At 53.3% G+C, this 25911-nt stretch overlaps 1 protein-coding gene across 1 annotated transcript in view; it reads left to right on the top strand.

Annotated features, from left to right (window-relative positions):
* Nucleotides 1-180: 180 nt before the first annotated feature.
* The window catches only part of COPA (coatomer protein complex, subunit alpha), a 27452-nt gene continuing 1721 nt past the window's right edge, over nt 181-25911 (top strand). Inside the window, exons 1-29 of the mRNA XM_009993767.1 lie at nt 181-288; nt 1124-1197; nt 1692-1772; nt 3131-3207; nt 3304-3413; nt 6609-6718; nt 7812-7911; nt 9060-9195; nt 9896-9978; nt 10669-10819; nt 11681-11747; nt 11855-11930; nt 14517-14599; nt 15305-15444; nt 16668-16753; nt 17977-18115; nt 18399-18561; nt 19056-19202; nt 19469-19658; nt 20295-20390; nt 20707-20795; nt 21458-21581; nt 21860-21949; nt 22033-22142; nt 22319-22396; nt 22589-22657; nt 22882-23018; nt 24367-24553; nt 25498-25608. Coding sequence (XP_009992069.1) covers nt 252-288; nt 1124-1197; nt 1692-1772; nt 3131-3207; nt 3304-3413; nt 6609-6718; nt 7812-7911; nt 9060-9195; nt 9896-9978; nt 10669-10819; nt 11681-11747; nt 11855-11930; nt 14517-14599; nt 15305-15444; nt 16668-16753; nt 17977-18115; nt 18399-18561; nt 19056-19202; nt 19469-19658; nt 20295-20390; nt 20707-20795; nt 21458-21581; nt 21860-21949; nt 22033-22142; nt 22319-22396; nt 22589-22657; nt 22882-23018; nt 24367-24553; nt 25498-25608 — 3141 coding nt within the window. The 5' untranslated portion in view covers nt 181-251. The remainder of the gene's footprint in view (nt 289-1123; nt 1198-1691; nt 1773-3130; nt 3208-3303; nt 3414-6608; nt 6719-7811; nt 7912-9059; nt 9196-9895; nt 9979-10668; nt 10820-11680; nt 11748-11854; nt 11931-14516; nt 14600-15304; nt 15445-16667; nt 16754-17976; nt 18116-18398; nt 18562-19055; nt 19203-19468; nt 19659-20294; nt 20391-20706; nt 20796-21457; nt 21582-21859; nt 21950-22032; nt 22143-22318; nt 22397-22588; nt 22658-22881; nt 23019-24366; nt 24554-25497; nt 25609-25911) is intronic.

The following is a 25911-nucleotide window of genomic DNA, read 5'->3' as shown; positions in this document are numbered from 1 at the left end:
CCATCCATTTGTGTCCCTCCAGGGCCCCATTTCTCCCCCCCATCCATGTGTCCCCTCCCCTGGGCTCCGTTTCCCTCCCCTTGGTTCCCGTTTCCCTCCCCCCTGTTCCCACTCCCCCCTCCCCAGTTCCCGGGGCTGTGGGTGCCTCTCCCAGCCCCCTGGGTGCCCCCTCAGGTCTGAGCTTCCACCCCAAGAGGCCCTGGATCCTCACCAGCCTCCACAACGGGGTGATCCAGCTCTGGGACTATCGCATGTGCACCCTGATCGACAAGTTCGACGAGCACGACGGTGAGGAAAGGGGGGGCAGGAGGTGCTGGGACCCCCCTGGGGGGGGCTGGGGGGCTCTGAAGCTTTGCTGAGGGGGTTTTTGTGGCTTCAGAGTCACTCAGGTTTCAGCCTGTGTCGCTTTTGTGGCCTCCAGGGTGGTGGTGGGGGGTGGAAATGAAGCTGGAAATGCTGGCCTGAAGGTTTGGGGGGGGTTTTGTGAGGGGTTGGTGGGGACACCTGGGTGGGGAGGTTTGGGAAGGACATCTTGGGTGTTTATGGGGTCTTGAGTGATCTGAGGATGTGGGGTGATTTGTTGTTGTTGCTCTTGTTGATGGTGACAGGAGTGAGGGAGGACATAAATTGTGGTCTTGAAGGGGTGGAAGGGGCTGGGGAGGCCCTGGAGATGATCCAAGGTTGGAGCAGCTCTGGAGCCAGGCTGGGAGAGTTGGGGTGTTGAGCCTGGAGAGGAGAAGGCTCCAGGGAGACCTTAGAGCAGCTTCCAGGGCCTGAAGGGGCTCCAGGAAAGCTGGGGAGGGACTTGGGCCAAGGGCAGGGAGGGATGGGATGAGGGGGAGGGATGAAAAGTGGGAGAGGGAGCTGGAGGTTGGAGCTGAGGAGGGAATTGTGGAGTGTGAGGGTGGGGAGAGCCTGGGCCAGGTTGCCCAGGGAAGCTGTGGCTGCCCCATCCCTGGGGGTGTTGAAGGGCAGGTTGGATGGGGCTTGGAGCAGCCTGGGCTGCTGGGAGGTGTCCCTGCCCATGCAGGGGGTGGGACTGAATGATCTTGAAGGTCCTTCCAACTCAACCCATCCCATAATTCCATGGCTTTTCCATCCTGCTGCCTCCTCCTCTCTCCAGGCCCCGTCCGAGGCATCGACTTCCACAAGCAGCAGCCTCTCTTTGTCTCTGGAGGTGATGATTACAAAATCAAGGTAAGATCTGCAGCCCTTCAGCTCTCATTCCCCAGGAGGGGATTGTCCTTCTCATCTGGGGGGGTGAATTGTCTAAAGAAACTGGTTCAGAAGAGCGTGGGTGGGAGGGAAAGAATTTTGGGAATCGGGGTTCTCAGGAGGAGGGTGGGGAGAGCCTGGAACAAGTTGCCCAGGGAAGCTGTGGCTGCCCCATCCCTGGGGGTGTTGAAGGGCAGGTTGGATGGGGCTTGGAGCAGCCTGGGCTGCTGGGAGGTGTCCCTGCCCATGGGGGGTGGGATCTAGATGATCTTCAAGGTCCCTCCAACCCAACCCATCCTGTGATTCCATGATTAACTGGAGCCACTTTAAGCCTCGTTGCATCTCCCATTAGAAAAACACCTTCAAATGGAAGAGGGGGATCCCTGCAGGGGAATTCCCAAATGGGAATCCATCCCAAACCAATCCAGGAAGGTGGGAAGGGAAGTTCTGATGGTTCTGGTTCTGTTTTTGGCCAGGTCTGGAATTACAAACTACGTCGTTGCCTCTTCACCCTCCTGGGACACTTGGATTACATCAGAACCACCTTCTTCCACCATGTGAGATGTTCCTCTGCTCCCTCTCTCCCTGGCAGGGATGATTCTCCTTCCCTGACTTGGAATTTTCCCCCCTTTCTCTCCCTGAGCTGGACTTTTCCCCTCTTTTCTGTCTCACAGGGATGATTTTCCATCCTTGAATTGGGATTTCCCCCCCTTTTATCTCACTGGGATGATTTTCATTCTCTCAACTAGAATTTTTCTTACTTTCTCTCTGATTGGGATTATTTTCCTTCCCTGGATTGGGATTATTACCCCTTTCCTTCCCTGAAATGGAATTTTCCCCCCTTTTTGCCTCCCAGGGATGATTTTCCATCCCTGAACTGGAATTTTTCCCCCTTTTTACCTTCCAGGGATGATTTTCCTTCCCTTAACTGGAATTTTTCCCCCTTTTTACATCCCAGGGATGATTTTCCTTCCCTGAACTGGATTTTTTCCCTCTTTTTACCTCCTAGGGATGATTTTCCTTCCCTGAACTGCAATTTTTCCCCCTTTCTGCCTCCCAGGTATGATTTTCCTTCCCTGAACTGGAATTTTCCCCCCTTTCTGCCTCCCAGAGATGATTTTCCTTCCCTGAACTGGAATTTTTCCCCCTTTTTGCCTCCCAGGGATGATTTTCCTTCCCTGAACTGGAATTTTTCCCCCTTTTTACCTCCCAGGTATGATTTTCCTTCCCTGAACTGGAATTTTCCCCCCTTTCTGCCTCCCAGAGATGATTTTCCTTCCCTGAATTGGATTTTTTCCTTCCCTTTTTACCTCCTAGAGATGATTTTCCTTCCCTGAATTGGATTTTTTCCTTCCCTTTTTGTCTCCCAGGGATGATTTTCCTTCCCTGAACTGGAATTTTTTCTCCCATTTTACCTCCCAAGGATGATTTTCCTTCCTTGAACTGGAATTTTTCCCCCTTTTTACCTCCCAGATAGGATTTTCCTTCCCTGAATTGGATTTTTTCCTTCCCTTTTTACCTCCCAGGGATGATTTTCCTTCCCTGAATTGGATTTTTTCCTTCCCTTTTTACCTCCCAGGGATGATTTTCCTTCCCTGAATTGGATTTTTTCCCTCCCTTTTTACCTCCCAGGGATGATTTTCCTTCCCTGAACTGCAATTTTCCCCCCTTTTAGCCTCCCAGAGATGATTTTCCTTCCCTAAACTGCCATTTCCCTCAGGAAATGACCCTGGACTTGCTGCCATTGGAACAATCCATCCACCTTGGCCTTTTCTAGAGGCATCAATTCTTCCCCCAAAGCCTTAAATAAGATGAAAAATATTCATCCATGGGGACAACTGGAAAGATTTACATGGAGAGGGAATTTCTACTATGTTTCTAGTTTAATATACATGATCCTTTGGGCTTTTTTTAGGAATATCCCTGGATCTTGAGTGCTTCTGATGACCAGACCATCCGTGTTTGGAACTGGCAATCCAGGACTTGTGTTTGGTAAGATCAGGAGGGTTCTGGTGCCAACTAAGAGGGTGAATTAATGTCTTTTTTTGGGTTTCAATGTCATTTTTTTTTGGGTCCTTGTCCCCGCAGTGTGTTGACAGGACACAACCACTATGTGATGTGTGCCCAGTTCCACCCTTCAGAGGACCTGGTGGTCTCAGCCAGCCTGGATCAGACTGTACGTGTGTGGGATATTTCAGGTGAGCTGCTCAGGTCCAAGGGGGGACAAATCCCACTTGAAACCTGGAATTCCTGGAAGGCTGAGCCAGGACAACAAGGAACCAGCCCTGAGGCCACTCACTCAACTCCTTCCACGCCCACACACTGGGATGGGGAGGACAAAGGCCAAGGAGAAGCTCATGGGTGGAGACAAGGAGACTTCACTCACCATTTACAGACTCAACTGGGGGGAAAAATGATAATTTCATACTATTTAATAGTATTTAATACTGTTTAAATGCTCACAGGACATAGACACACACAGGGCAGGGCTCACATACCTCACCCCACCTCTCCCAAACCACTTTGCTCCCCATTTCTCTCCCTCCTTCTCCCCCAGCAGCACAAGGGGATGGGGTTGAGAGTCCCTTCATGGGCTGGTGGTTCCTGCTGCTCCTTCCTCCTCAGGAAGAAAGATTCCTCACAATCCTTCCCTGCTTCTCCACCATGGCAGAGAGTCCTTCACCAACCTCTCCAACATGTGTCCTTCCCACATGTCAGTCAGGAGCAGCTGCTCCAGGGTAGGTTGCCCAGAGAGTGATGGGCTGTTTGGGGTGAGGGATCTGCCACAGCTACATCATCCAAGTCCACTGGCAGCAAATCCAAGTCCACTCCCATCCTGGCACCTTCAGGGAATGTCCCACCACCCTCCTCCACACATCTACCCATAGTAGATCTTCCTCCTCTGCCTCTCCAGCCCAGCTCCTTCTCACTCTGCTCAACACTTATCTCAGCTCTTTCTTTGGACCTGAGGGAGCTTCTCAGCTTCTCACACCCCTTGGGGTCCTTCCCCCACAACAAAACCCCCCAAAAAACCAGCCCAGAGCAACTTGGCTCTGGGACCAGGAGCCTGAGATTAAAAATTCCTTCTTGATGGGGACTTGTTCCCCTTCATTGCCATGAATTATGGGATGGAAGGGACCTCTGGGTAGCATCTAGGCCACCTTTCCTTGAAGCCAATCCCTTGAGGCAATAGAAGAAGGGATCCACAGCTTTGAGCAGCCAAAAAACCCTCTACAAATGGAGATCTGCATCCTAATTAATGCCTAATTTGAAAGCCAGGGTAGGCAGTGGGTGTCACTGCCAGAAGGGACATGGAGCTCTCACCAGGCTTGGAGCAGGGTTTTGGACACTTCTGGATCAACTTTATCCCCTTGAAAAATCTCTTTTAGGCAGTGAGAAGAAACTGAATCTGAGAGAAGGATAAAAAAAAGCCTCTGGATTTCAAAAAAGGGGAGATTTTGGGGACTGGGGTGTTGGTTTCTCTTGGGTAGCTTAGTTGTGGGTGGTGACTGGGAGGTGGTAGAAGAAATTCTTGATAGAACTTGATGGAAGAAAGACTTTTTCAGTCTTTTTGTCTGTTTTGGGAAATAGGGTGGGAGTTGGAATTCAAAACTCCAGAGTATTTTTGCTTCTTGCTTTTGTTTGATGATCCCTGAGTCCTGAGGTGCCTCCATTGGAGGAAATAGGATCCCTAAGGGAAAAAGTAGGAAGGAAGAAAATAGAATCATGGGATGGTTTGGGTTGGAGGGAACTTAAAGCTCATCTAGACCCAACCCCCCCATGGGCAGGGACACCTCCCAGCAGCCCAGGCTGCTCCAAGCCCCATCCAACCTGCCCTTCAACACCCCCAGGGATGGGGCAGCCACAGCTTCCCTGGGCAACCTGGCCCAGGCTCTCCCCACCCTCACACTCCACAATTCCCTCCTCAGCTCCAACCTCCAGCTCCCTCTCCCACTTTTCATCCCTCCCCCTCATCCCCCCCCTCCCTGCCCTTGGCCCAAGTCCCTCCCCAGCTTTCCTGGAGCCCCTTCAGGCCCTGGAAGCTGCTCTAAGGTCTCCCTGGAGCCTTCTCCTCTCCAGGCTCAACACCCCAACTCTCCCAGCCTGGCTCCAGAGCTGCTCCAGCCCTCCCAGCATCTCCAGGGCCTCCTCTGGCCTCTCTCCAGGAGCTCCATGTCCTTATTTTGGGGGCTCCAGCCCTGGACCCAGCTGGTGTAACCACATCAACTCCTCCAAGGGACAGACTCTGTTGTACCCACTGCAGTTTGGGTCGGTGTCACCAGCAGGGGCTGAGGACAGAGCAGCCTGGTTATTTAAAACCTGTCCCCCTCTCTCTGCTGCCAGCTTTGCTGCTGTGTCCTCCCACAATCACTCCCTCTCCCAACAGCTCCAGCTGCCAAATTGGGTTGGAGATGCCACAGACCTTGGGTGGTTTGGTTTTTGTTTCCCCCCCCCTCCCCTCAGCTGATTTGTCATGAGGGGGTTTTGGGATGGGCTGAATTATTGACTCAGCTGGTGCCCCAGTCAGACACCCTGCTGAGAGGATGGAAAAACACTCCAGAGAGTGATGAGGGAGGGATCCAAAATACAATCCCACTCCCTCATTTTCCCCCCAGATGGTTGGCATCCTTAGCAGGGTTGTGTCCTGGCTCCTCCAGCCCCCTGGGAAGGGCTGTTTGATGGTTGTGGCTGTTGTGCTCAGTCCCAGTGAACACAGTTTGGTGGTGAGTTCTGACTGTTCCTAGTGCTGCTGTCAACCTGCAGCTTCTGCTGACACTGGGGAGATGGGGGTGGTGTTTTTTTCAGCAGCTTTAGGTTTCTGAGGGGTTTTTGATGTTCAGGAAAAGGTCATGCTCCAAAACTGTGTGAGGGATGAGGAGCGTGACCCGGGCTGGGCACCAAAATGGGAAGATGAGCCCGTGCAGAGAGTGTTCCTTGCTTCAAAACCTGCTGATAAAGGATCTTCCATCCCAAACAAGTGTGCTCACCATTGAAAGGTGTCTCCTGCTGCTCTCCTGAGAGGCAGAACCATGATACAGAACCAGGAGGTCACCAGAGTGGCCTGGGGGACATTCCCTGAAAACCACAAGCTCCCAGTAGCAAAGGGATGAGAGGGGCAGCAATGGGAATGTGTCAGTCCTCTGCATCCCAGCCAGCTGAGATGATCCTTGCTGCATTCCAGGCTTCCCTTTGGTGGCTCTGATCCAAGCTTTTGTGCTTTTGGAAGTAGGAGGGAGTCCTGGATGTTTCCTACTCTCTTGCACTCCCAGTTTCCACCTGAATTTGTGTGTCCACAGCAGAGCGCTCGACGTGGTGATGATTAGAAACATGGTGTTGATAATACAATATTTGCCTTCTTCACTCCTGCTTCTCCTCCCTCTTTGTTCCACAAGGCCTAAGGAAGAAGAACCTGTCCCCTGGAGCTGTGGAATCAGATGTCAGAGGCATCACAGGGGTGGATTTGTTTGGGACAACGGACGCAGTGGTGAAGCACGTCCTCGAGGTACAGTGTCAATGTCTGTGTGTTTGTACAGCCTGTTCAGACTGAGATCACAAATGATCCTCCAAAACCCCAGGAAAAGAAGAATGGAAACACCTGACTCATCTCTGCAGAGTTCTGGGTTTTTGGAGATCATGGCATGACTTTTTTCTGAGGTTTTGAACGTAGGAGATGTGGACATGTTTGCACTGCCACCAAACATCCAGCCAAAAGCTCAGTTAAATAGCAGATGTTGTTACCTCTTGTTGCTGGAAGCCACAGAGGAGATGATGGAAGAGGCAACCATCCAGGATGGCTTGTTAAAGCTGGGAAGTGGAGCTGCTGCTGAGCCCCAGCTTTGCTCTCCTGGTGAAAAATGCTATCTGCAAAGCTTGATATTGCTGGGCATCAATCATGTGACTGTGGAAGTGCTGGGTGTGAGCAGTGGGGGGATGTAAAAATCATACTGGTTTGGGTTGGAGGGACCTTCAAGAGCACCTAGATCCAACCCCCTGCATGGGCAGGGACACCTCCCACCAGCCCAGGCTGCTCCAAGCCCCATCCAACCTGCCCTTGGACACTTCCATCATCCACAACTTCTTCAGGAAACCTCTTCTGGTGTCTCCCCACCCTCAGAGTGAAGAATCTCTTCCCAAGATCCCATCTCCAGCTCCCTCTCCCACTTTTCATCCCTCCCCCTCATCCCATCCCTCCCTGCCCTTGGCCCAAGTCCCTCCCCAGCTTTCCTGGAGCCCCTTCAGGCCCTGGAAGCTGCTCTAAGGTCTCCCTGGAGCCTTCTCCAGGCTGAACACCCCAACTCTCCCAGTCTTTCTGTAGAGCAGAGCTGCTCCAGCCTTGGATCATCTCATCTAACTCCTCATCAAATCCAGCTCTGAACTGGAGCTGTCAAGTGGCCTCTGAGAGGCTGCAGAAGATGGGGCACAGGTGACAGCCCCCCAGGCTGACCCACGTCCCACCAGGATGAGCGGCTTGGGAGGGACGTGGCTGAGAATCTCCCAGCTCTGTCTTCCCAAGACTCTCTTTTTGAATTTATTTTGTCCTTTGTCCTTCCTCTCTTCCTTCCAAATGGTTTCCAAGGCTCTGGTTTTCCTTGCAGGGCCACGACCGGGGGGTGAACTGGGCTGCCTTCCACCCCACCATGCCCCTCATCGTGTCGGGAGCCGATGATCGGCAGGTGAAGATCTGGAGGATGAACGGTGAGAGGATCCTCCAGGGGAAGCCCTGAGGGACAAAGGGGTTCATTTCCACTTTGCAAACCTGTCTGGATGATGGAAGGGTTAATAATCCCAAGATGTGGTGGCTTGGGGAGTTTGAGGAGGGCTCAGTTCTCTTGTAGCACATACTGCTGAGGAGAAGTTTGTAGGAGTAGGAGAAGCTTGTAGGAGTAGGAGAAGCTTGTAGGAGTAGGAGGAGCTTGTAGGAGGAGGAGAAGCTTGTAGGAGTAGGAGAACTTCACCTAAGTGTTTTGGATAGGCACCAATTCAGTAAGAAAGGGAGATGATTCAAACCCCAGAAGATCTCCCTGAAGAATGGTTGTGCTGCTGGCAGCTCAGTCCAGCTGAGCTCCACACAGTCCTTTGGAGCTCTTGAGTTGTCTGGATTATCTGTGTGTCTTGGGTGAGCTGTGCTGGTGGTTGGAGAGGGATCATCAGTGGGAATTGCAGAGTCACAGAGTGGAGGGGGTTGGAAGGGACCTCTTGAGATCATCCAGTCCAACCCCTCTGCCAGAGCAGGGTCACCTACAGCAGATCCCACAGGAACACGTCCAGATGGGTTGGGAATGTCTCCAGAGAAGGAGACTCCCCAGCCTCCCTGGGCAGCCTGTCCCAGAGCTCTGTCACCCTCACAGCAAAGAAGCTTTTCCTTCTGTTCAGCTTGACCCTCCTGTGCTCCAGTTTGTACCCATTGCCCCTTGTCCTGTCACTGAGAAGAGTCTGATCCCACCCTCTTGACATCCCCTGGAGATGTTAATCAGCACTGATGAGATCCCCCCCCCCCAGTTTCCTCCTCTCCAGCTGAACAGCCCTATGTCCTTCAGCCTTCCCTTGTGGGGCAGATGCTCCAGTCCCCTCGGCATCTCAGTGCCCTGTGCTGGACTCCCACCAGTAGCTTCTTGTCCTCCTTGAACTGGGGAGCCCAGAACTGGACCCAGTTCCCCAAATGTGCCCCCACCAGGGCAGAGCAGAAGGGCGGAAGAACCTTCCTCACTCTCCTGGCCAGACTTGGGTGCATTAACCAGTTCCTGATGCAGTTTGCTGTAACATAAAGTGCCTGCTGTGCTTTTGTGGCAAAGCTGAACCCAATTCCAGCAGGATTTTCCTTATTCTTTCCCACCTCTGGTTAGAATCCAAGGCCTGGGAGGTGGACACCTGCCGGGGACACTACAACAACGTCTCCTGCGCCGTCTTCCACCCACGGCAGGAGCTGATCCTCAGCAACTCAGAGGACAAGAGCATCCGTGTCTGGGATATGTCAAAACGGTGGGTGCTCAGCAGGCAGCTGGATCAGGCTCATTTGAGGGAGTTTTTATGTCTTTCTTTCTTTTTCTTCTTGAAATCTGACACCAGAAGTTGTTAAAACATCCCTGCTGGTGGGTGATCGTCCAAGGGGGAGAAGTTGTTTGAATCATGGGATGGGTTGGAAGGGATCTGAAAGCTCATCTAGATCCAACCCCCCTGCATGGGCAGGGACACCTCCCACCAGCCCAGGTTGCTCCAAGCCCCATCCAACCTGCCCTTCAACACCCCCAGGGATGGGGCAGCCACAGCTTCCCATGACAGCCTGTCCCAAGGTCTCACCACCTTCACAATCCAGAATTTCCTCCTCATGTCCAACCTCAATCTCCCCTCTTCCAGTTTTAACCCATTCCCCTTTGTCTCTTGCTCCAACCTCTTGTCCAAATCCCTCTCCAGCTTTCCTGTTCTGCTCTGTCCCTATGGGACATGTTAAGAGCAACATCAAGGGCAGGTTCAGGAGGGCTGATGGTGGCCCTGCTGCTGAGATGATGTTCAATTACAATATATTCTTTGTCAGAAGGGTTTAAATACGAAGTTTTGAGCTCTCCACATGCTTGATTCTGGAGGGGGTCAGTGTGGCAAAGCTTAGGACCTTGGGATCGGAATTTTACACCAAGGTTTCCATTTTTTTGGCATCTTCTTTATTCCTCCTCTTGCACTTCAGCACTGGGGTCCAGACCTTCCGCCGTGATCACGATCGCTTTTGGGTGTTGGCTGCTCATCCCAACCTCAACCTCTTTGCTGCAGGTAAGAAAAGCTCCTCCTCAGTGTCTTCACACGTTGCTGTGAAGAGAAAATGGTTTTCATCTGGGAAATCCATGCAGGATTTGGTTTTCCCCAGCACACATGGCAGGGCACAGTGACTTGCAGATGCCTTTGTTGAGTGTATTGTAGGGAAAGAGCCTTATTTAGTGGAACACAATCTCAGTGTATCAGCTGCAGTTCAAAACTGGAACAGGACAATCTCTGCATTGGCAGCAGAATTATGGGATGGTTTGGGTTGGAGGGACATTAAAGACCATCTAGATGCAACCTCCTGCATGGGTAGGGACACCTCCCACCAGCCCAGGTTGCTCCAAGCCCCATCCAGCCAGCCCTTGGACACTTCCAGGGGTTCCAAGAGTGCTGTAGGGCTGGGAAGGGATGGGACAGATCCCAAGGGGGCCCACACTAAACTATTAACACTTAAATAATGAGTGACAACCTGGCAAAGAGGGTCAGATCATGGATTTATAAGGAAGCATAAAGGAGGGAGGAGGGAAGGCTTAGGAGAGAAGTGGCATCAACCACGGCTGAGGAGCAGTGCATGGTGGTGATCATGCTGACTTTTGTTGGCCTTCCCTTGGTTGGAAGGGCTTGGCAGTGGCATCTTCATAATGAAAAAAGCCCCAGGGTTTTATTAACTATTAAATTGACTTCTCCCCTGCCTTCTCTCAGGCCATGATGGGGGGATGATTGTCTTCAAGCTGGAGCGGGAGCGTCCGGCCTACGCTGTGCACGGGAACATGCTGTACTATGTGAAGGACCGTTTCCTACGCCAGCTGGACTTCAACAGCTCCAAGGATGTTGCTGTCATGCAGCTCAGGAGGTAGGAGATAGGTGCTCATCATCTCAAAACCAAGTTCTTGCCACTCTCCTGAGTTCCTTCTTCGTGTCTCACTGCCAGACAGGGCCTGTTGTGTTTGCATCCCTCAGGTTCTGGTGACGCTTCTGTCAGAGAACAGCCCAGAAGGTGTTTTTTACCATAGAATTGTGGCATGAGATGGTTTAGGTTGGAAGGGACCTTCAAAATTATCTAGATCCAACCCTCCTGTGTGGGCAGGGACACCTCTCACCAGCCCAGGTTGCTCCAAGACCCATCCAACCTGCCCTTCAACACTTCGAGGGATGGGGCAGCCACCTGAAGGATCTTCTAGGGGGTCTTCAAAGTCCCTTCCAGCCCAAACCATTTCATGATCTGAAGACCATCCAGTCCCAACCCCCTGCCATGGGCAGGGACACCTCCCACCAGCTCAGGTTGCTCCAAGCCCCATCCAACTTGCCCTTGGACAATTCCAGGCCTGGGGTTTCCACAACTTCTCTGAGCAACCTGTTCCAGGGTCTCCCCACCCTCACACTCCAGAATTCCCTTCTCATGTCCAACCTCAATCTCCCTCTTCTAGTTTTCATCCATTCCCCCTTGTCCTCTCACTACAAGCCCTTGTCAAAAGTGCCTTTTTATCTGTGCATGGGTATAAATTCTTTCTACACCACCTTGAAGTTTCAAACTGAAATACCAGCTCTTTATTAAACACTTATCTTCTTAAAATGTTTCCAGGTGGGGTTGATTCAGAAAATTCACCAAAATGGAGCTTTTCAGTACATTTCAGAGAACAATTGATTTTTTTTCCCAGAAGATAACTTTGATAGGAATAGTCCTCTCTAACTTTCTCCTCTTCTTCATCATCAGTGGCTCCAAGTTCCCTGTGTTCAACATGTCCTACAACCCAGCTGAGAACGCTGTCCTGCTCTGCACAGTAAGTCACTTGTGTTTCAAACCCCCCCCCCTTTTCCCACCAGGCTGGGAATGTCAGTTCTGTATAAATCCTCCCTCAAAATGGGTTTATTTTCCCCCTCTCTTCAGCGAGCCAGCAACTTGGAGAACAGCACTTATGACCTGTACACCATTCCCAAGGATGCAGACTCCCAGAATCCAGATGGTAGGCATTTTTTTAATTCCCATTCATGCTTGGGAGTGTTTCTCACTGTGTAGCTGCCCCCTCCTCCTCTCTCCAACTCTGTGTGTGTGTGATATATATATAAAAAAAAGCTTCATTTCTCTCAGCCTCTCCTCTTGGACTCTCTTCTCCCTGTTTCCCCATGTCCCTGCAGCTCACAGCATTTGGCAGGTTTCCTGCTCACTATATCACACTGCACTGACTTGAAAAATTCATGTTCATCCCAACCTTTTACTGCTACAAATATATATTTTATAATTTTGTTATTAGGAGCTTTCCATTTTCCCTCCTGACACAGCAGGAGCCTTCCTGGCTTGTCAGCAGAGATGGATTTTCACCAGCTACGTTTTGGTTTAGGAGGTTTTATACCCTGAAAAGTGGCTGTAAAAGTGTCAGTGCCAGGGTGCCAGGACTCATTGTTCCTCTCAGCAAATTCCAGATCAGTTTTGGGCAATTTACAAGTCAAAACATGATTTAGGCAAAAAAAAAACAACAACCCAACAAAACAAAACCTATCATTCCATTTGGGATCTGAAACTCCAGCTGGTTCCTCCTGCCTCTGTTGTCAGGGCAGTAAAGATTTTGAAATGAGTGGGAGTGATGAATGAGTTCAACTGGAATCCAGCTCACTTGCTCCTGGATTTATTGATTCCTGCTTTGCTGGGGAGAATCAGCAGGTGCCTTTGGAGAAAAGGAGCTTTTTTAGTAACTTCCTTGAGATGAAATGTCACTGAATTTATTTCAAATATGGAGTTGGATCAAAGCTGCCTCTGGAGACACCCAGTTTGTCACCCTTGGGATGAGGAAAGGGGTTATTCTTCTAGAGGAAGGAATATCTGGGCCTCATGAAAACCATGCACTTGAAGGAACTTTCAAGGATAACATGAAATTCTACTGGTCACTGTGTGTCCTCTGGCCAGCAGGTCAAGGGAGGGGATTCTCCCCCTTTCCTTGGCTTTCTTGAGACCCTCTGGAGAACTGTGTCCAGTTCTGGAGCCACCAACATCAGAAGGACATGGAGCTCCTGGAGAGAGTCCAGAGGAGGCCACGGGAATGAACCAAGGCTGGAGCAGCTCTGGAGCCAGGCTGGGAGAGTTGGGGTGTTGAGCCTGGAGAGGAGAAGGCTCCAGGGAGACCTTAGAGCAGCTTCCAGGGCCTGAAGGGGCTCCAGGAAAGCTGGGGAGGGACTTGGGCCAAGGGCAGGGAGGGATGGGATGAGGGGGAGGGATGAAAAGTGGGAGAGGGAGCTGGAGGTTGGAGCTGAGGAGGGAATTGTGGAGTGTGAGGGTGGGGAGAGCCTGGGCCAGGTTGGCCAGGGAAGCTGTGGCTGCCCCATCCCTGGGGGTGTTGAAGGGCAGGTTGGATGGGGCTTGGAGCAGCCTGGGCTGCTGGGAGGTGTCCCTGCCCATGCAGGGGGTTGGATCTAGATGATCTTTCAGGTCCCTCCAACCCAAACCATCCCATGATCGTCTCCAAGCAGGTGCTTTATATACAACCTATATTCCCAGGTCTGTAATTTAACCTGTCCCTCAGAGTTGCCACCCCCATGTCCTCCAGCTCCTTGACCTGACCTGTCAGGGCAGCTAAGCTTTCCTGTCCCTCTCCAGCAGAGAACAGAACACTTTTCAATCATTTCCTTCCTGATCTCCACTCACTGATAAAAGACACAAAGCCAAGGAGAAGATGCTGAGCTGTGGAGATCCAGAAGTTTCCATCCACAAACCCCAAGCAGAGCTGGGAATTGACCTCAGACAAGTCTTGTCTTGGGTAGGAGAGGAAGGCTGAGCCAGTCAGGTGTATATTTTTATTTTAGCATTAGAATTGGATCGTTTAAACTGCTTTTCATCATCCTTGATGAGGAGGTAGGGCTGCCACAAGCAGCTCTTGATGAAGCAGCTCTGGGTGAAGCAGCTCTGGGTGAAGCAACACTGGGTGAAGCAGCACTTGGTGAAGCAGCAGCTCTTGGTGAAGCAGCTCTTGGTGAAGCAGCTCTGGGTGAAGCAGCTCTTGTGAAGCAGCACTTGGCCTGGTGTGAGGCTCAGAAATGCAGGAGTGGTGAGAAAAGGGGCTGAGGACTAAAGACAGTTGAATTCCCCCAAAACAGCAGCAGCTCATTCCCTTCTCTGTTCCCTTCTTCACCCCCTTGAACGTCCTACCTGATCTGGGGGTTCATTATTAGCATCTGAAAACAGGGAGAACATCTGGGTGCTGGGGGGAGCTCAGGCTCCCTCCTCTGGCCCTCCCGGCGCTTTGCAGAGGGGCAGGGAGGTGGAAGGAGCTTCCCAGACCCTCCTGCTGGGTTCTTTGGCCACAGGGCTCTGCTCAGGAGCCCCACAGGTGCTGTCCCCAGGGCTGGAGGTGACAGGCTGGAGGTGACAGCGGCGGTGCCCCCGCAGCCCCAGCAGGATCCCCAAGGGGCGCAGGAGAGGGAATGAGCCTTTCAACAGCCCCAGGGCAAACCTGACTGAGCAGGAAGCAGCTCCAGCAGCCGAACTGGGTTGGAAAGAGACTGATTGAAGTGTTGCCTTGCCTGAGGTTTTATTCCCTGCCCGTGTTTTCTCTCCCCAGCCCCCGAGGGGAAACGCTCGTCGGGGCTCACAGCGGTTTGGGTGGCTCGGAACCGCTTCGCTGTCCTGGATCGGATGCACTCGGTGAGGGGAGGAACTGTGGGGGGTCACCTTTGGAACTGGGGGTGGTGGCACCTGGAGAGGGGCAGGTGGGAGAGCAGGGAGGTGGGGTGAAGAGAGTTCTTGGGGAAGTTGGGTTAGGGGGATTCTTGGTGATCCGTGTCAGCCGGGAGCGGGATGAGGAGGTGGTGGAGAAATAGGAGAGTTAAAGTGCAGGGAGTTGAAGGATCAGATCTGAGGCTGGAGCAGCTCTGGAGCCAGGCTGGGAGGGTTGGGGTGTTCAGCCTGGAGAAGAGAAGGCTCCAGAGAGACCTTAGAGCACCTTCCAGTGCCTGAAGGGGCTCCAGGAAAGCTGGGGAGGGACTGACTCACAGAATCACAGACTGGTTTGGTTTGGAATGGACCTTAAAGATCATCCAGTTCCAGCCACAGCTTCCCTGGGCAACCTGGGCCAGGGTCTCACCACCCTTAGAGGGAAGAATGTCCTCTTCATGTCCCACCTCAATCTTCCTCTTCCAGTTATAATCCCTCCCCCTCATCCCATCCCTCCCTGCCCTTGGCCCAAGTACCTCCCCAGCTTTCCTGGAGCCCCTTCAGGCACTGGAAGCTGCTCTGAGGTCTCCAAGGTTTGTGTAACAATCCCACAAAAACAGCTTTGGCAGCTTTCCCCAGGACCTCCAAGCCTGCTGTGTATGTTGAGTGCTAACATTCCCTCTCCTCCCATGGCAGATCCTCATCAAAAACCTGAAGAATGAGATCACCAAGAAGGTGCAGGTGCCAAACTGTGATGAGATTTTCTACGCGGGCACTGGGAACCTGCTGCTGAGGGATGCAGACTCCATCACCCTCTTCGACGTGCAGCAGAAGAGGTAAGACCTCCCAGCCTGCTGGGAGAGGCTGGGATACTGCAATCCCACTGGTGTGTGCCCTCTGGGGACAAGTGACAGCTGTCAGTGCCCTCCAGAATTCAGCCTCAACTGCAGGCTGCTCCAGAGTGATCCCAACCACGAGCAACAACTCTCAGCAAGAGCAGAGTGTGAACACAGCCAAAGGGCAGTGTCTCCATGCCATTGATCCCAGGGAGATGGGTACCATCCCCTGGGAAATGCTGTGCCTGCAGAACCAGCAGCTGTAAGAGTGGAGAGACATCAAAAAAAAACCCCAAACTCAATCGAGCTCCACTTGCCTGGTGTCCCTGAGGTTTTGTATCTGCTCAAAATGCTCGTTTGGCGTTAGCATGGAATTATGGGATGGTTTTGGTTGGGAGAGACCTTGAAGACCATCCAGTCCCACCCCCTGCATAGGCAGGGACACCTCCCAGCAGCCCAGGCTGCTCCAAGCCCCATCCAACCTGCCCTTCAACACTGCCAGGGATGGGGCAGCCACAGCTTCCCTGGGCAACCTGGCCCAGGCTCTCCCCACCCTCACACTCCACAATTCCCTCCTCAGCTCCAACCTCCAGCTCCCTCTCCCACTTTTCATCCCTCCCCCTCATCCCATCCCTCCCTGCCCTTGGCCCAAGTCCCTCCCCAGCTTTCCTGGAGCCCCTTCAGGCCCTGGAAGCTGCTCTAAGGGCTCCCTGGAGCCTTCTCCTCTCCAGGCTCAACAAATTATTAAATGGATTAAAACTTGAAGAGGAAGCCTCAAGTTGTACCAGGGCTGAATATTGGGAACAATTCCTTCCTGGAAAGGGTTGGCAGGCCCTGGCCCAGGCTGCTCAGGGTAGGGGTGGAGTTACCATCCCTGGAGGTGTTTCAAAGCCATGTAGATGTGGTGCTGAGGGACATGGCTGAGCAGTGGACTTGGTAGAATTGGGTTGATGGTTGAGTTGGATGATCTTCAAGGTCTTTTCCAACCAGAACAATTCCATGATTCCATGTGTTGCTGCACAGCCACAGAGGGGGTTGTTGTGCTGTGCTGCTCTGCAGGGACACTTGCTTCTGCCTCATGAGTTTACAGCTCCAGCTTTGCAAAAAAGGGCCTTCTGGGCACCTGTAAAACAGGTTCTGGAGTTTGGGCACTGGTGGTTCTCATCCAGAGCTGGCTTTGGGGGGTCCTGTTCACCTCTGATGCTATTGCTGTCCTCTCCCAGGACTCTGGCCTCAGTGAAGATTGCCAAGGTCAAGTATGTCATCTGGTCGGCTGACATGTCCCACGTGGCTCTGCTGGCAAAGCATGGTAAGCAGGAGGGGACACACACAGTGTTCTACCCAGATCCCAGTGCCCTTCATCTCCTGCCTTGGTCTGGAGCAAGATCCCTGCTGGAGAAACCATTCAGTGCCATGGTTAGCACTGAAGGTGCAGCTCAGGACTTTCCCAGTGTGGGCTCTGGCTCTTCAGCAGAGCCTTTCTGTAAAACAGGGAACTTCTTGTTCTGCCCCAAGTGATGCAGCTCATCTCCTTCATACCAGGCTGCTCAGGGAGGTGGTGGAGTCACCATCCCTGGAGGGGTTCAAGGAATGTGTAGTTGTGGCACTTTGAGGACATGCTCTGCATGAGGGGGTTTCTCTGTGTTGGGTGGTGGTGTTTGGGGTTGGGTGGGTGGGTGTGTTGTCTTGTTTCTCTCTCCCCCTCTGCATGGATGGTTGGACTAGGTGATCTCAGAGGGCTTTTCCAGCTGTGATTCATAAAACAAAGGCAGATGGTGACAATTCAGTTGTGGTTGTCATGATCTCCTTAGTGTCTGACACTGTTGTGGCCAGGGTGTGGGAAGGGAGGAGCCATGACTCAGAGGCAGGTGTTTAACAGCAGAGGGTTCCCTTACTTCATAGGGTCACAGAGTCACCAGGGTTGGAAGGAACCTCTGGAGATCATCCAGTCCAACCCCCTGCCAGAGCAGGGTCACCTACAGCAGATCCCACAGGAACATGTCCTGATGGGTTGGGAATGTCTCCAGAGAAGGAGACTCTCCAGCCTCTCTGGGCAGCCTGTCCCAGGGCTCTGTCACCTTCACAGCAAAGAAGCTTTTCCTTATCTTTAACCCTCCTGTGCTCCAGTTTGTGCCCATTGCCCCTTGTCCTGTCACTGGGCACTACTGAGAAGAACCTGGTCCCACCCTCCTGACCTGGAGATACTGATCAGCATTGATGAGACCCTAACTCAGCCTCCTCCTCTCCAGCTGAACAGCCTCAGCTCCCTCAGCCTCTCCTCACAGGCAGATGCTCCATCCCCTCAGCATCTCATTGCCCTGTGCTGGACTCTCTCCAGTATCTCCTTGTCCTTCATGACCTGGAGAGCCCAGAACTGGACCCAGTTCCCCAGATGAGACCTCAGCACAGCGGAGGGGCAGGAGAACCTCCTTAGGAGAACCTACTGGCCACACTCTTGATGCACCCTAGGATGTCACTGGCCTTCTTGGCCACAAAGGCACAGTGTTGACTTGTTGGGGCTTTCCTCTCCAGCCATCATGATCTGCAACAGGAAGCTGGAGTCCCTGTGCAACATCCACGAGAACATCCGTGTCAAGAGCGGCGCGTGGGACGAGAGTGGGGTTTTCATCTACACCACCAGCAACCACATCAAATATGCTGTCACCACGGGGTGAGTTTGGGAGTTGTGCATGAAGTTCTTCAGCTGACATTCTGCAGGCTACCTTGGGGTTTTGGTTATGGCAGGTATTTGTGAAATGGGACTTTTATTTCAGCTGGGATGTGTCCAAGCCAGAGCTGAGACCTCATCTTTGGGTGCTTCACCCTGTGGACTGGTCGTTGATCACTGGGCTGGCTGTGCTGTTCCTTGGAGTTGGCTTAAAATAACCTCCAGGGCTTTTGAGTCTCCTTGGAGGTAGGGAATGTGGTCATCTGGATGTGTTGTGTTGTGGTAGGGATCATGGAATCATCCGTACCCTGGACCTGCCCATCTATGTCACCCGCGTGAAGGGGAACAACGTTTACTGCCTGGACAGGGAGTGCAGGCCCAGAGTCCTCACCATCGACCCCACAGAGTTCAAGTTCAAGCTGGCTTTGATCAACAGAAAGTATGATGAGGTGAGGAGACATGAGGAACCCTGCACTCTCCCTTGAGCTGTATCTGCAGCTCAAGGGAAGTCCCTCACAAGTGGTCATAGAGGAGACTGGGTTCATAGAAACATAAAATGCCAAGTTGGAAGGGACCTCAGGAGTCATCTGGTCCAACCTGTTGTTCAGCCTGGAGAGAAGTCTCCAGGGAGAGCTTAGAGCAGCTTCCAGGGCCTGAAGGGGCTCCAGGAAAGCTGGGGAGGGACTTGGGCCAAGGGCAGGGAGGGATGGGATGAGGGGGAGGGATGAAAAGTGGGAGAGGGAGCTGGAGGTTGGAGCTGAGGAGGGAATTGTGGAGTGTGAGGGTGGGGAGAGCCTGGGCCAGGTTGGCCAGGGAAGCTGTGGCTGCCCCATCCCTGGGGGTGTTGAAGGGCAGGTTGGATGGGGCTTGGAGCAGCCTGGGCTGCTGGGAGGTGTCCCTGCCCAGGCAGGGGGTTGGATCTAGATGATCTGTTTCTTTGCAGGTGCTGCACATGGTGAGGAATGCCAAGCTGGTGGGCCAGTCCATCATTGCCTACCTGCAGAAGAAGGGCTACCCAGAGGTGGCCCTGCACTTTGTCAAGGATGAGAAGACCCGTTTCAGCCTGGCTCTGGAGTGTGGCAACATCGAGGTGAGGAGGGTGCTGGAAGAAAGGCTTGTCCTGAGGGGCATCACTTCCAAACCTCCTTTTTTTGCTGCAAGGAAGGGGAGTATTGAGCAGAAGAAGTGTGAGTTGAGGCTGGTAGCAGCTCTGCCAAGGTGCAGACCTTCAGCTGGTGGGAATGTTTTAGATCCTTGTAACTCCTGAGCTTTCCATCATGGACATCATCAGCAGAAGCCTGCAGAGAAACCTGCTTTCTGCAAAGCCTTTGGTGACCATCTCAATTGCCTTGTTAGATTGCTCTGGAAGCAGCCAAAGCTCTGGATGACAAGAACTGCTGGGAGAAACTGGGAGAAGTGGCTTTGCTGCAGGGCAACCATCAGATCGTGGAGATGTGCTACCAGCGCACCAAGAACTTTGACAGACTCTCCTTCCTCTACCTCATCACTGGCAACCTGGAGAAGCTGAGGAAGATGATGAAGATTGGTGAGTGCCAGGGTGGTGGCAAAGAGGAACTGTAGAACCATGGGATGGTAAAGGTTGGAAGGGACCTTCAAGATCATCAGGTTCCAACTTCCCTGATCTGAACAGGGACACCTCCCACCAGCCCAGGCTGCTCCAAGCCCCATCCAACCTGCCCTTCAACACCCCCAGGGATGGGGCAGCCACAGCTTCCCTGGCCAACCTGGCCCAGGCTCTCCCCACCCTCACACTCCACAATTCCCTCCTCCGCTCCAGCCTCCAGCTCCCTCTCCCACTTTTCATCCCTCCCCCTCATCCCATCCCTCCCTGCCCTTGGCCCAAGTCCCTCCCCAGCTTTCCTGGAGCCCCTTCAGGCCCTGGAAGCTGCTCTAAGGTCTCCCTGGAGCCTTCTCCTCTCCAGGCTCAACCCCCCAGCTCTCCCAGCCTGGCTCCAGAGCAGAGCTGCTCCAGGCCATGGAGATGATCTGAGGGCTCCTCTGGACTCTCTCCAATAGCTTCATGTCCTCCTTGTGTTGGGGACTCCAGAATTGGAGGATCTGAGTGTCATTCCCAGAGGGAAATAGTGACCTCACAGGGAAGGCCAAGCCCAGCAAAGTTCTCAGGACTCTTTTTTCCCCCTTTTTTCCCTCTCTTTTTTAGCTGAGATCCGTAAGGACATGAGTGGCCACTACCAGAATGCCTTGTACCTGGGGGATGTGGCAGAGAGAGTGAGGATCCTCAAGAACTGTGGACAAAGTGAGTAACATCAGACTTCACACATGTCCCTGGGGGCTGGGAAGGTGTTTGGGATGTGCAGTCATTTTTGGAGGTGGCTCAGCAGAATCTGAGAAGCTGAAGCAGGTGAGCAGAAAGAGCTGGAGTATCATCCAGGAGAGCTGAGTGAAGACATTCTTGTTGCCTGCAGATCCTAATCCAGAATCCTGTGACAATCCCTAAAAGTGGGGTTGATCTGCTGCTCCTCTTCCCTTCGGTGACCTTATGTGCTGGTGGGAGTTTTCCTTTCTCTAGGCAGTGAAGAACCAACACTTACATTGGTTGTGTCTCATTTCAGAGTCCCTGGCCTATCTCACAGCTGCAACTCATGGTCTGGATGAAGAAGCTGAAAGCCTGAAGGAAACCTTTGATCCTGAGAAGGAAACGGTCAGCACAGTGAGCAGGGGCTTCCTGCTTCATGGGAACAGCTCTGGGGGTTGGGAACAAGATGACAGTGGGATCTGGTGGTTGTGGGACTGGCCAGGCAGCTCCTTTGTGGAGAGGAGGAACCATCTCCATTCCAGTCACCCCTTATTTGGCTTGAGACTGTGCTGGTTGGGGCTGGTTAGAGCAAAGAAAGGGATGATCCTTGGGCTGGAGCAGCTCTGGAGCCAGGCTGGGAGAGTTGGGGTGTTGAGCCTGGAGAGGAGAAGGCTCCAGGGAGACCTTAGAGCAGCTTCCAGGGCCTGAAGGGGCTCCAGGAAAGCTGGGGAGGGACTTGGGCCAAGGGCAGGGAGGGATGGGATGAGGGGGAGGGATGAAAAGTGGGAGAGGGAGCTGGAGGTTGGAGCTGAGGAGGGAATTCATCCCAGTGAGGGGCAGGGGGGCACTGGAATAGGCTGCCAATGGAGGTTGTGGCTGCCCCATCCCTGGGGGTGTTGAAGGGCAGGTTGGATGGGGCTTGGAGCAGCCTGGGCTGGTGGGAGGTGTCCCTATTCCTATCAGGGAAGTTGGAACCTGATGATCTTGAAGGTCCCTTCCAACCTTTACCATCCCATGATTCTGTGATTTTCCTTATCTGGCCTTTAACTGGTTTCTGCTCCTCTCAGATTCCAGACATTGATCCCAAAGCAAGGCTGCTGCAGCCTCCTGCTCCTGTCATGCCTCTGGACACCAACTGGCCATTGTTGACTGTCTCCAAGGGCTTCTTTGAAGGAACAATTGCCAGCAAAGGTGACATTTGTGCTTGCAAAGCTGCATGAAGCTGGGATGTGCTGAGTGGAGATGTTTGTCTCCTGAGCTGTTGCTCTTCACCTCAGATTTGTTGGGAGGTTGGAACCCAGCTTGGTTTTTCCACCATCTTTGGCAAATCTCTCCCATCTTTGGCCTTTTGGAAGCACAAGATGGGACTTGACAGTTGGATGGGGGGAGGTTCTGGCCCAGCCTGGTTCTTTGTTTCACACCTGCCCCACTCAGAGGTGAGTAAATGAAGGATCCTGCCCTTTTTGTAGGGAACGGAGGTGCCTTGGCTGCTGATATTGACATTGACACTGTTGGCACTGAAGGCTGGGGAGAAGATGCAGAGTTGCAGCTGGATGAAGGTGGGTGAATCCAAGAGTTCTTCTTGCAGGAGAAGGCAAAGTTTGTGCCTGGGCAAGAGCTCTGACCATTCCCCTCCCTTTAGATGGCTTTGTGGATGCTGGAGAGGGCTTTGGAGAGGAAGGTCTAGGGAAAGGACAGGAAGAAGGAGGTGGATGGGAAGTGGAAGAAGATTTGGATCTTCCCCCTGAACTGGTAGGAGGCTTCTGAAGTAGCCCAGTTGTTACTTGGGAAGGCAGTGACAGCTTCTGGTGGGGAAATGGATGCTGGGCTTCTGCAGAGGCTTGGTCACCACAAGCTGTGGCCAGCTCTGCTTTCATTTGCATGCTGGGAACTCCCACCCTCATCCCTGCTCCCTGTGCTTCCCTCAGGATGTTCCTGCTGGCCCAGCAGGAGCAGCAGAGGATGGATTCTTTGTGCCACCCACCAAGGGCACCAGCCCAGCTCAGGTAACAGCACAACCCTTGGATTGTCCTCCTCAGAAACTTTTGACTTTGGTGGGGCTTTTTTGGAAGGTTTTTTGATAACACCCCCCTGGGAGCACAGCTCAGGAGCTCCACAGGAGTTAGGGGTGGTGAGGGTAGGTGAGAAAAATTTACCCAGTACACAGGTCTTCTTCTCTTTTCCCTCTGCCCTTGCAGGTGTGGTGCAACAATTCCCAGCTTCCTGTTGACCACATTCTGGCAGGCTCCTTTGAGACAGCCATGAGGGTAAGTTTCCCCTGGAGTTTCTTGGGAAGAACTCTGCCCTTGTCCCCATGTCTTTTCATCTCTGATCCAGCCTGAAGCTTCATTTGATGTCCTTCAACGACCCACCTTGGGCCTTGTTTTCTCTGGGCATAAAACAAGAGGTGCTGAGAACCTGGGTGGTGTCTCTGTGACCTTCGTCCTGCCCTGGGCAATTTTTACACAGCAGGTCAATGTGTCTCTTGCAGCTCCTCCATGACCAGGTAGGAGTGACAAACTTTGGACCCTACAAGCAGCTGTTCCTGCAGACCTATGCCCGTGGCAGAACAACCTACCAGGCCCTGCCATGTCTGCCTTCCATGTATGGGTTCCCACACCGCAACTGGTGAGCAACTGGAGCAGCTCCTGCCCTGTCCCCTTTGCCTTCTGCCACAAACCTCCCAGGCTTCCTAAGAGCTACAGCCAGAAATGTCTCCTCCCTCCATTCTGGTAATGGTTTTTCCCTCTGTTGTGCCCTGGTTGAGGGCACATCTGGAGAACTGGGTCCAGTTCTGGGCTCTCCAGGTCATGAAGGACACGGAGCTACTGGAAAGAGTCCAGGGCAGGGTCACAAAGATGCTGAGGGGATGGAGCTTCTGCCCCATGAGGGAAGGCTGAAGGACCTGGGGCTGTTCAGCTGGAGAGGAGGAGCCTGAGTTAGGGTCTCATCAATGCTGATCAACATCTCCAGGGGATGTCAGGAGGGTGGGACCAGGTTCTTCTCAGCAGTGCCCAGTGACAGGATGAGGGGCAATGGGCACAAACTGGAGCACAGGAGGGTCAAGTTAAAGAGAGGAGAAACTTCTTTGCTGTGAGGGTGACAGAGCCCTGGGACAGGCTGCCCAGGGAGGCTAGGGAGTCTCCTTCTCTGGAGACATTCCCAACCCATCTGGAGGTGTTCCTGTGGGATCTGCTGTAGGTGACCCTGCTCTGGCAGGGGGTTGGACTGGATGATCTCCAGAGGTTCCTTCCAACCCTCACCACTTTGTGATCCCCTCTTCTGAAGGGAGGAACCTTCCTGTTTGCTGGATCTTCATAGGGATTCTGGTTTTAGTGGGACTTCTCTGTGGTTGGATGCAGAGCTGTTAAAGAGCTGCTGTCAATTGTTAGAGTCTAAAACCAGGCTGAGGCACCTGAGGTGCTGCTTTTTGTGGTCCTGAGGTTCTGCCTCTGCCAGAGCTGGTCTGAGACATCCAGAGAACCCCAGGTGTGTTTTGCCAGTGGTGCCTGGAAGTCACTGGAGAAAAATCAGCTAGACTTCCCAGCATGAGCTGATGGAGAGGGAGCTGGGCATGGTACAAGGGGGAATGGAGTAAAACTGGAAGAGGGAGCTGGAGGTTGGAGCTGAGGAGGGAATTGTGGAGTGTGAGGGTGGGGAGAGCCTGGGCCAGGTTGCCCAGGGAAGCTGTGGCTGCCCCATCCCTGGGGGTGTTGAAGGGCAGGTTGGATGGGGCTTGGAGCAGCCTGGGCTGCTGGGAGGTGTCCCTGCCCATGCAGGGGGGGTTGGATCTAGATGCTCTTTAAGAAACCCTTCCAACCCAACCCATCCCATGATTGTGGGTGGCAGAATTCTGGAATCCCAGATGTCGAAGACAAGTTGCAGTCAAGCTGATGCTCCGTGTGTTCCTGCTGGATCTTCAGTGGTCCCGTGTGGGTGTGGGTGGGTGTCCCCAACCCTTCTTTGGTTTCCCCAGGAAAGAAGCTGGCTTGAAGAATGCCCTCCCTGCTGTTGGGCTGAAGCTGAACGACCTGATCCAGCGCCTGCAGCTCTGCTACCAGCTCACCACGGCCGGCAAGTTCGAGGAGGCTGTGGAGAAGTTCCGCTCCATCCTGCTTAGTGTCCCCCTGCTGGTGGTGGACAACAAGCAGGAGATTGCTGAGGTGAGAGGCAGAGTTCCCCTCTGGAAAGCTGCCTCCAGGTCTTGGCTCTCCAGTTGGTTAAGGATAAGGTGGTGCTGAGCCTGGAGAAGGCTCCAGGGAGACCTTAGAGCAGCTTCCAGTGCCTGAAGGGGCTCCAGGAAAGCTGGGGAGGGACTTGGGCCAAGGGCAGGGAGGGATGGCATGAGGGGGAGGGATGAAAAGTGGGAGAGGGAGCTGGAAGTTGGAGCTGAGGAGGGAATTGTGGAGTGTGAGGGTGGTGAGAGCCTGGCCCAGGTTGCCCAGGGAAGCTGTGGCTGCCCCATCCCTGGGGGTGTTGGAGGGCAGGTTGGATGGGGCTTGGAGCAGCCTGGGCTGGTGAGAGGTGTCCCTGCCCATGCAGGGGGTGGGATCCAGATGATCTTGAAGGTCCCTCCAACCCAAACCATTCCATGATCTACTGGAGAGAGTCCAGCACAGGGCACTGAGATGCTGAGGGGATGGAGCATCTGCCTGTGAGGAAAGGCTGAGGGAGCTGGGGCTGTTCAGCTGGAGAGGAGGAGACTGAGTTAGGGTCTCATCAATGCTGATCAACATCTCCAGGGGGTGTCAGGAGAGTGAGACCAGGCTCTTCTCAGCAGTGCCCAGTGACAGGACAAGGGGCAATGGGCACAAACTGGAGCACAGAGGGTTAAAGATAAGGAAATGCTTCTTTGCTGTGAGGGTGACAGAGCCCTGGGACAGGCTGCCCAGGGAGGCTGGGGAGTCTCCTTCTCTGGAGACATTCCCAACCCATCAGGACATGTTCCTGTGGGATCTGCTGTAGGTGACCCTGCTCTGGCAGGGGGTTGGACTGGATGATCTCCAGAGGTCCCTTTGAACCCCAACCACCCTGTGACTCTCTCTGTTCATCACCTCCTTGCCCGTGGGGCAGGAGACTCAGTTCCTGCCTCTCTCCTGTCCCCAAGGCCCAGCAGCTCATTGCCATCTGCAGGGAGTACATTGTGGGCCTCTCCATGGAGATCGAGAGGAAGAAGCTGCCCAAGGAGACTCTGGAGCAGCAGAAACGAATCTGTGAGGTACAGAAACAGGGTGAAATTTCTTCACTGGGAGGAGGAAGCAGCTTTGTCGTTTCCAGGGGCACTGGGAAGCCTGAATTCTGCCATTTCCTCCTGTAAAGCAGATGTGGCCCTGGCTCCTGGGAGGGGATTCTTGCAGCATTTTGAGGGTGTTCAGTTACTGACGTGATGGGTAGTGACTGTGTCCCTGTTTTTTTCCTTCTGCCCCCTGCCCTTCTCTGCTCCCCCCTTCCCTTCTCTGCTGCCCCCTGCCCTTCTCTTCTGCCCCCTGCCCTTCTCTTCTGCCCCCTGCCCTTCTTGCTC

This window comes from Chaetura pelagica, unplaced genomic scaffold (genome assembly GCF_000747805.2).
Source record: "Chaetura pelagica isolate M959 unplaced genomic scaffold, ChaPel_1.0 scaffold823, whole genome shotgun sequence".
NCBI classification, from domain to species: domain Eukaryota; kingdom Metazoa; phylum Chordata; class Aves; order Apodiformes; family Apodidae; genus Chaetura; species Chaetura pelagica.
Note: the sequence above shows the minus strand (reverse complement) of the source record. Positions and strands in the feature narration are given on the sequence as shown.